General features: G+C 32.5%; 1 protein-coding gene across 8 annotated transcripts in view; it reads left to right on the plus strand.

The window, feature by feature from the left end:
• Positions 1-9,950, plus strand: part of STAG2 (stromal antigen 2) — a 121,692-nt gene extending 111,742 nt beyond the window's left edge. For all 8 annotated transcript variants that reach the window (XM_031944428.1, XM_031944425.1, XM_031944426.1 and 5 more), the window contains 2 exons: positions 2,843-2,920; positions 7,981-9,950. In XM_031944428.1, the coding sequence (XP_031800288.1) occupies positions 2,843-2,920; positions 7,981-8,004 (102 nt within the window). In that variant the 3' untranslated portion in view covers positions 8,005-9,950. The remainder of the gene's footprint in view (positions 1-2,842; positions 2,921-7,980) is intronic.
• Positions 9,951-10,332: the final 382 nt, after the last annotated feature.

A 10,332-nucleotide genomic window follows, 5' to 3' on the forward strand; every position in this document is an offset into this window, starting at 1 on the left:
TAGGGTTTACTGTGGACCAGGTTACATCACCCCTGTCTACTCACATTTTTTAAATTTGGCTCTTGGTTTCTCTGACCCTGCCCCTTTCTGAATGTATTTCAAGATTAAGCTTGCCTTTCTTGAAAATGCTTGAGTCTTCTACCTAGCCATACTTATCCTTTTTGATAAAAATTGACCTTTTTTAACCCAAATTTTACAGTTATCATTTCTTCTTAATAAATGTGGATCACATTCTACTGTGTTGCTTCCTGTCACATAGTACATTATCTCTTCTGGCTCTATCATACGCAAATTTGATACTTATGTATCCAAGACATTGATTTAAAAAATATTACAAAGTAGAGTCAAGTACAGATCGCTTTTGGTTCCTTTACCGATGACTTGCAAGTTAGGGTCAAGCTATTAATTAACCCTTTGAATCTGACTGTTCATTTAGTTCTGAATTTACTATTTCTTAGCATTTTTCTGTCTTCTCCAGAAGAACTGTTTGAAAGGCCATCTGAGTTTAATAATTCTTTCAAAAATGACACTGTAATTAGTCTAGTATGACCTATTTTCAGGGAAGTTTGGTATTTTGATAACTATTGCTTTTCTAGTTTTCCATCTAGACCATTTTTATAAATGTGTGTTTTAGAATTTTTATGAGGAATCTAAGTCTTCTGATTTCTAGTTTGCAGGTTTCAAGTTGATTTCTTTTTGTAATCAGGATGTTTTCTTTTCTCGATCTTTGTGGAACCTTTTCTTCATGATCTTATGAGTAACATCTACCAGTATCCTAGATTGTAATTTGTTTAGGCCTTTCAACTTCAACTCATGAAGGACATGTAGCTGCTATGTGGCTTTCTCCTTATTTGTCTTGTTCTTAAGCTTTTTGCTAAGCCATGTGTTTTTTTCCTTTTTCATATTTAGTTCAACTTGCATTATTTTCATAGAAAAATCAAGAAAAAGTTTCATAGAAAAATCAAAGTAAAGTGAGAGTAGTTCAAAGAAATAGTTCTATCTAATTTCTAAAGCTCATTATTAGCACTCTAAACAGTAGTCTTAACCTTTCTTTGGTCCTCCTCTTTTTATCAAATAAATCTGCGATCTGAGATTAGATTTGAACTCAGGTCCTCCTGATTTCAGGGCTGGTGCTCTAGCCACTGTGCCATTTTCTTTAGAAAAAATACTCTCTTGGTCAGAATTGTTTTCTTTTGTGTATTTAGCAATTTTTCTTAAATGCTTCCCATCTCTTTTTGGCTGATTTTTCTGTTATGATAGCAGATACTTCTCCTTTCCTTCCTTCCCGGTGTATCCTTATTCTCTCAAAGCGTTTGTTAGTGGTGAGAAGAAATTCTGTTTTCCTTATTAGTTCCTTTACTTTTCTGAAAGATGAAATTATCATTAAGTCAAGCCAAGAAATTATTAATTACTCAGCTTTTTGGCAGAGAAGGACTCTAGAAGATGTACATATTAATAGATGCCTATCACTATTTCATGCCAAACGTATGTCTTTTTTGAGCTTCTCATCAATTTCTTCTTTCTCAGTGCACTATATGGAAATAGCATTTCTATTTTCTTTCTCACTTGATCTTGACCAAGTGTTTTCTACTGTGTTTCCTCCCTTTGGTCCCTGGATTTTTTCACATGATTTTTCAACCATTTCTATCTCTTAAAAAATGTTTTTATGTAGTCTACTTTCTCCAAAGTCCAAACAAAAAAATCTACATAGCCAACTGCCAGCTAACTATAATTCCTACAGGCTCCTCAGGTTTATTGTGTGCAAAACCAAATTCATCTTTTGCTCTCAAATGTGTTTTTTTTTTCTCCCAAGTTATTGTTCATTAACTAAAGTGTCATTCTCCTAGTCACCTTTGTATAAAATGTTTTTAACTTCTCTATGTCCTTTACCTTTCATATCTTTTCACTTCCTATGTCTTGTAAATTTTACATATCTATACCATCTCTTGAATCAGCCTCTTTACTTTCTCATTATTTTGATTCTAGTTCAGCTTTAAAAAATTCTTTATTTGGACTGTTGAAGTAGCCTTCTAATTAATGTCGCTCCTCCTTCTAGTCTGTTACCTTACTTTGCTTACTGCTTCCAAAGAAGAGTTTTGATTATAACTCTTTGTTTCTCAAAACATTTCAGAGGTTCTGCTCATTGTCCTTTACCTACTGAATCAAGTATGTACATTGCTTATGTTTTGGGCTCCCTTCAACTTTAGTCTTCCAACCTTTTTGTTAGATTGAATTAAGTATTATAAACTGACCAGTGATTTTTGCGTATAGTCATTTCATAGGCCAATTCCTTTGTTTTCAAGACCTCTTATACTTCTTTTTACCTTTCCTATGCACTTAGTTGTGAAATTTAAGTCACAATTTAAATGTTTTGTTTAGTTGCTTAAGAGATTGTAAGCTGCTCAAGAATAAAGGTCTAGGTCTTTATATCCTTGCACTTTCTAAGGTTTAACACCAGAGCTAGCAGGTGTTTAAATTATTACTAGTTGAAATTGTCAAAGAAAGGCACTAAAAAACTGAGATGATACAGAAATAATTGTTTTCTTTTGGCCAAGTTCAGTTCATTTTTACTTGGCTTTATTTTCAAGTACTTTTAAAGATAGTCTTGCTTTAGATAGCTTGTTGTGAAATGTCAAGTTGGATTTGTGTATTTTAGCTTTTTTCCTTGAATGAACTATATTTTTATTCTTTTAAATAATATTTATGTATAATATCTTTCTAGTGTTGTAAAATATTTAGACTCTGTTACCTGAATGAACAGTGGTGATGTGAGCACTACTTTTTCAGATACCACCTAATTATTTTTGTATTTCCACTTATTTATCCTTGTTTTTTTTTAAAGCCACCATCCAAGAACAGGAGAGAGAGGACAGAGCTGAAACCTGATTTCTTTGATCCTGCTTCAATTATGGATGAATCAGTAAGTCTATTTTAAGTCATTAGGATTTTAAACTCACAAGTATAAGTGGTTTTCAACTTAAAATTTGGGCTGTGTTCAACATGTTTGTGAGTTATTTGGAACTTGGAATATGATGATTAGTTTCCTAGGCTCATTGACAAAGCCTAATTAATTCATTCTATACCTGAAGTCTACTTCTGTAAGACTTAACTATCACGTATAGTAATGTGTCTTTGGTAAGATACATTGAGTTCTGGTTTTGAATACTAGGAACATATCTTGGCCTATTTTAATTGAAGCAGTAGGAATTGAGGTACTGGAGCCAGTGGAGTTTATAGGGAGAAGAGGTTGATGGGAACAGCTCAATGGTTAAACCTTTTGTAGTTTGGAGCTTTCTAATGGCATAAATGCTTGGGTGTACTTTATAGTCTTTGTCAAAATCCCAAGTTACTGCCCTTTTCCTGAATATCCCTCTAACTTGAACTTCAGGGCTTTTCCATTGATCACTACAGAATAGGCATAGTTCCTGAGCTATTTCCTTACCCTTATGTTCCAAAAGGATACCTATGTATTTTGGGAAAGTTTTCTAAGAGTTTTAGTTGTTTTAGAGGGGCAAAAAACAAATAGAAGAGACAAAAAGTTTTCTTTTATTCATTGGAACACAACTAGACCTTAGATCCTCATGTTTGTTAGTTTCTCTTTACCCTAAAACTGAATATTTAGCTTGGTCCTTGGGCCCTTGAGATTACGTTTCTCCCCATCCCTTCAGTAAATGAGGATATCTATTTTATAACATTTGAAAGGGAATATAGGCCATAGAGGTGAGAATGGAAGGAAGATGATGATAATGATGGTGATGGTGAAGGTTTTAGGAAGAACATTAATTTCCTCAGCACACATTCAGTAAGCATATACTATGTACAAGGTTCTGTCCTGTGGGCCTGTAATAAAGAATTAGTTTTTTCCCTTGTTCTCAAGGATCTGAGTCTTTATCTTAGAAGAAAATCCAGACATGTTTTCATTTGGTTCATCTTACCTTTTAAAGGAAGGCAAATTCCAGTATTTTCTTTCAAAGAACAGGAAGGAAATTATTTATATTTTAAATTTTTATGGGGAAAAAATGTCAGAAGCAAGTGTCTTCTTTGACCTCAAATGAAGTTCTAAGGTATACAGAATTTCTAAAGGTTCAACACATTGATATTGTCTTTAGTGTCAGGCAAGCAGGGCCAAACTAAGCAGAATATCTTCTTCATGCCATATTGCCTCATCTTTCAACATGTTTTTCCAAGTTATCTAGGTGCCTGATACCTTTATGCTATTCTGGGGCCACCTACCCATATTTGGCATCATTAGGAAAAAATCCCTTCCCCAAAGAAATTCCAGATATAAATTAGAAATGTGATAATCAAGTTTTAGTGCTTACAATCCAAGGGGATGATTTTCAGAGAAGTCATATAAGGTGACACCTTTGAATCGAAGCCTCTTAGAATCACATCCCTACCGTTGCCATTTAGCTGTGTGGCTAGCTTGCCCACACAGTGAATCCATAGTCTCTCTGTAAATACGGATATTTGGGTTTTTGTTAGTTATGCATAGGTATAACATTTAAAGATTTTACTCATATAAAGCTGTTACTTGCTGAGTTACATAAGCAAGAGTCCTTTTCTGTCAATTTTATATGGAAACACCTCTAGCTGGATGTCTCTAAGTCTTAAACTCAAGAAATAATTTAGTCTAATCTCATAGCACACATAGAACCACTGTTTTGTACGATTACAATGTCTTACAAAGTTGTGTATGCCCCAACAATTTTGAACAACTAATTAATGGGAAATTCAGCAGACATTAAAATCAACAGTTTTAGTTAAAGTGGTTTTCTTTATTTCCTTAATATAAAAAAAAATCCCATTTTGTCTTCTTTTTGTTATCCTGGGAGAAAGACAGGCTGCCATTATGAAATTTGTGTTTCTTAAACATTATCCTTTACTTTTGGGATACCATGGATGGTTTTGATATGATGGGTGAAAGAGTAATAGCTCAGTATAGAAAGATGGAATTCATCAAATTGTGACTTTACAGTTTTGTATTCCTTTTTACATCAACTCTATGGCACAGCACTCTTATTGATAAAGATACAGAGATTATGTTAAAGATCTCATTGCAAATTCATTGATGTTTTGTGATTTTTGTCAATCTCAATTGACTTTCCCACATGCTGTGGAATCTAAATCTTCATTTCCTCACTATCACCACATGATGGCAGCAGATTAACATGTGGTTATGTGCTTTTAAAAAAAAAGGTTGAAAATTTTTTCCAAATTAAGAAATTGACTTGATTATTTCAAGGTACACATATAGCCTTTTCACAATCCCCCTCCCTGAGTTGCATCAATGAAAAGTGATAATGAAAATTTTCTTAAGCAAAACAAATCTGTTTTGTGTTTCAGTTTTGATTTATGAAATGCCTTCTGTTTTTAGTTTTTGCTGCAATAGAGAACTGGATTTTTTTCTGAAGCTAGTTTAAATTTCTGTCCTTTTATGTGGCCCTCACCTTTTCATCACTCACTTTAAAAAAAAGCATACATAACAAAGATATCAGTGGTGTTTGAAATATGCAGCAAGAAACATTCCTCTTAATATTGAGGTTTTTAAAAATAAAATCTTTGATATTTTAAACAAATTTTCACAAAATTGTAACCTTTTTTATGTCTTATACATGCTGGGATTATGTGTAGATGCTAAAAATTGACGTTTGAATATTTTGCTTATGTGTATAAACTTGTAGAAAAGACACTAATAATGATCAAATTTGTTGTCACCAACGACCTGTAGAAATAAATGTACAATTCAAGAGTGGGAACTAAGGATGTCTTTGTATAATGGAATTTTTTAGAGTAACAGAGCAACATTCTACCAATAAGTCAAGTTTCCATTGTACTGTAATCTTTTACCCGATTCCTACTCTCAGGGGATGTAATGTACATGGCAACGAATTAGAAAGCAACATAAATATTATGTAATTAAATACTATAATACTTTAATAAAGGGAATTAGCATAGCATGAAATATAAAAGCTTACACTAGACTTGTGATCTTTAGTAAGACACAAGTCTTCTCATCTGTAAATAAGGAGGTTCCACTATTTGATCTCTTTTATAGCTCTTAACAATCCATGATTTTCTCTTCAGAGAGATTTGTTTTCCTTATGAAAATGAAAGAAAAAAAACTGTATCAATTCAGAATTCATCTTCAGATTGCCATTCTTTTGTCTGATATATTTAACCACTGTCCTGACTTATTCCAGTAGCACCAGTGTCCACATATATACTTATATTCAATTTTAGGATCATGTATAGGTTACAATAAAGACAGTGAATAATAAAAAAATTAAGTTTTTACGTGGAAGGTGGCATAATACTAAAAGCAGTACATTTCTGACTATATCACACCATCTCCCACAAGCAGTCCTGAAATCATTTTAAAACAATTCTTAGGTCTATTTTAATGAAATACTATCATCAGTTGATATAGCAGATTATTTTTGGCGTATTCTCTTATTAGACATTAGCCTTTAAAATATATGCAATCTCCTGTCTGGAAGCATAGAATGCTGCTTTATCCCATTGTCACCCTGCTTTTTTCCTCCACATACGGGTCACCCCTTCTTAGACATTAATACCAAGATAACACAGACTTTTTATTAAACTTGTGTTGTCTGTATTGTTATTTAACATAATCCTTGTTTGAAGAAGCCTGTTTTGGATTAAAAGAACAAAAAGACATTTGAGAACAAAAAGATTTTTGCTTTTGCTTTTACATCAAAATTTAAAACAATAATGACATAAATACAATACAGTACATAATACAATAATTACAAAGAAGGCATAGCATAACAAAGCTGTTCTTATGTCCCAGTACCTAGTTCATGGTATCAGTGCTTGATCGATCTGCTATTAGTGTGTTCAATACAACAAAGATTCTTGCATACACATTCTGTATTTAAAAGCTTAAGTATTCTTGACATTGTTATTGGAGCTAATTTTGACCCATCTGAACTGTAACCACAAAGCCAGACACCAGGACAATGAGAAAATGATGCATTTTTTTCTTTCCCTAAAAAGTTCAAAGCATTTATTATTCCCTGTTAAGTCTGGACTCAGTAACTTCAGCATGTTATTTTTCTAGCAGCATACATTTATTCAGGGAAGCAATTTGAATGTTTCATGGGCTTCATTGTAATGGTACTTAGCTTTTCTCTTTTCATCTGTAATCATGAATCTTGCCCCCTTCAATCAAGTTCATCTTGTCTTTCTACTCAGGACCAAAAAGATGATGCTTTCTTTTTAACTTTACTGCAATATAACTGCTTAGATTTTTTTAATGCATAACTAACTAAAACCTAGATTCCGCCTTTCTTTTTAAAAATAATGTACCCAAGCCCCTCTGCTGTTTTCCTTAGTTGTCTAGTATTTGATTATTATATAGTGCTTGTATTGACCATCTTTTCCCAAAATAAAGATTCTTAACCTAAGATGGGAAAAAATAATTTTCTAATCTAATATAGGATTCTAATCTAATGTAGGATTCCCTAAGAAATGTGGGGATTTCTTTCTGTTATGTCCAAAATTCTGAGGAATCCATAGGTCTCACAAGACTGTTAGACGGTTTCATGACACAAAAGAGGCAAAGCGCTCTTGCCAGGAAGTCTTCTGTTTGCCACATGCCTGCTCTTTGATAGTTAATTGTACCTGTTTCTGAGTACAGATAATCAAATATAGATACACTGGAATTGGGTTCTCACTTTTTCCTCTGGGCTATTCTATATGAGATAATGCAAGATGTTAACATTTATTTAGGTAATTTTTGATTTTTGAGTCTTCTTTGCCTACTTATACAAGTAAGATTAATCCTAGTTTTATCACGGCATTCTTAGTAAGAAACAAATGTCATTCTCAAGTTAGCAAGAGAGATGGGCCATTTCATTACACTGACTGCAAACTTTTTTTCCTTTGAGTTAGATAGAAAAAAATTATCAAATGTTTGTTTGTTTTTTTTAACAGTCTTTTTTCCTCTCTCATTAGGTCCTTGGGGTGTCAATGTTTTAAACTGTGGTGAAGTCATTTTCTAAGTGGAAGAGGAAGTTTTTCAATAAAGTTGGGGTAGTAGATACAGTGAAATTCTGTACAGATTTTTCTCTAAGGAGAATGAAACATGCCTACCAAGATCAAGTGCATTGTGAGAGGCAGTTTTGTTTGCCTAAAAAAAAAAAAAGAAAAAAAGAAAATAAAAAAAGAAAAAAAAGAAAAAAAAAAAAGAAAAGTAAAGGACAAGTAAACAATTTGAGGATAAGCTACAGTTTTTGTTGGAAAACAATTGTTTTATTTATGTGTGTTATCAGTTGATTTTGAATCATAACAAGTATTCCCTCACATTTTTAATCTAACCGTAATCTGAGAGGTACTTGATACAGATATGAGTCCTTTTCTCACTCATTTATTTACTGGGTGTATTAAATAATCACCACTTCTGCTGGATTTTTATTTACATCAGTGAACTGAAATGACAGGTAGATTAATTTTTCCCATCCTGGGATTGTAGAACAGAAGAGTTTGGCATTTTAAATTTAAATGCTCAAAACTGCAAGCAATGGAAGCTTTGTTTTTGAAGTACTGTAATCTTGGAGAAATTAATTTAGAAACAGAACTTTTTCAAGTTTTTCACCTAAAATGTATTTTAAGATATTTTTAAATTCCAAAAGCTTCTCTAACCTTCTCAGAAATACCCAGATGCAGTGAACTGCCAGAAGGTAACCAGTCTCAGACATGCTTGCCCATTATTGACCCTGAAAGTTTGCTTGTCCTTTAAGAAAAAAAAATGTAATGTTGTGAAATTCCTTCCAGTAGTGCCACTGTATTTTGTCTCCAAATAAAAGAAGCTTATTGTAGTATGTTTGCAGAAAAATTCTAAACAAAAATTATACAGCTTATTAGAGTGTGGGAATAGGGAATCTAAATTTTAAATAAAATTATATATATATATAAATTGGTGCTGATTTTATAATTGCGCAGTTTGTTTAGTTTTTTCTTACTTTTAAATTCCAACTTAAAATTATGAGGTTTCAGAAATATATTGAAAGTTTAACAATGTTTAAAAATAGAAAAGCATGAGTGTTCCATGCTTTAAAATGATTTTTAAATTTGTATTTTATATTGTTTTATCTATCTGTCTTTGCAAGCAGTCTTCAGGTTAAAGATACTTCTAACAGGTTACAGTACATTTCCTCTGTATGTAAATTAGATGGGATAATAGAAATTCATAACCCATAATATTCTTTGAAAGCTAAGCTTTAAACTTCATTTTGTGTCCTTTCACAAACAAATCAAACAGAAAGTGGCGACCTGCCATTTTGACATCAACTCATTTTGCTAGGCTTAGGCAGCTAGACATCATTTTAAACAAAATATTAACTTATATTACATATGTATATTTTTTGTCAGTTGTCTCTCAGTTCTTGAGGTATATTCTTTTAATCATTCCATGCCTTACTATGCTTGCAATACAAGAACATCCCCAGATAGGTGAATTTTAAGAAAGGCTTCCCGTTTTTAGATTCCCCAAAGTAAGCATTGGGCTGTGGTAGCCAAAAACCATAGATTATCTAAGGGATTGTGATCAAATCTAAATATTTTACTAAATCATTGGGGTACTAACCAGCCCCAAACCAGACCTGCCTAACTCACTTTCATAAACAAATATTCTCATGTCTGAAAGTACTGCCTATGTTGTTTTCCACACCACTGCATTTAATAGAGCTGCTGAGAGGACTGTATATATGATTTTAAACTTAAGTTGATTTTTTTTCTCACTCTTGAAAAGGAGCATTTCTTTGTGAAAGCAGTTCTTACAGCTTTGTTTTCAACCAGCTAAAAATGTTTTATATATTTACCTTAACCTGTTGTCCTCCACATTCTATTGTCCTAATTGTACTGTTTTCTGATTTGTATTTATGTCTTGAGACAGTAACTTTTTGAATAAAAATAAACCTACAGTATGTTGTATGTTTGCTCTTTTTGAATCACATGGGATGGGGGGAGGGCAGCTAAAGTAAGCTTTATCCTGATGGAAATGTTATGTTTATAGGAATTCTTTTACCATGTCTTTTAAGTGTTTGTTTCAAAGTTGATATAATGTATGGAAAACAGCACTGTTTTATATTTGTAACAAATTGTACAAGTTTTTTAATGTGAATAAAGCACTAATTGGGTTAATAACTTAAAGTAGAAAAGCTATGCAATCATGATTGTTTTAAATGTCTTCTAATGTGGGATAAAGCTGTTAAAAATAACTGCTTTGTAAAATTGTCTCCAGAAAAAGTCTTTAAGTAATCTGGTTAGTGTTGAAGGTGTCAATGACCTTCAAAGGTAAAATGAAAC

This window comes from Sarcophilus harrisii, chromosome X (genome assembly GCF_902635505.1).
Source record: "Sarcophilus harrisii chromosome X, mSarHar1.11, whole genome shotgun sequence".
Taxonomy (NCBI): Eukaryota; Metazoa; Chordata; class Mammalia; order Dasyuromorphia; family Dasyuridae; genus Sarcophilus; species Sarcophilus harrisii.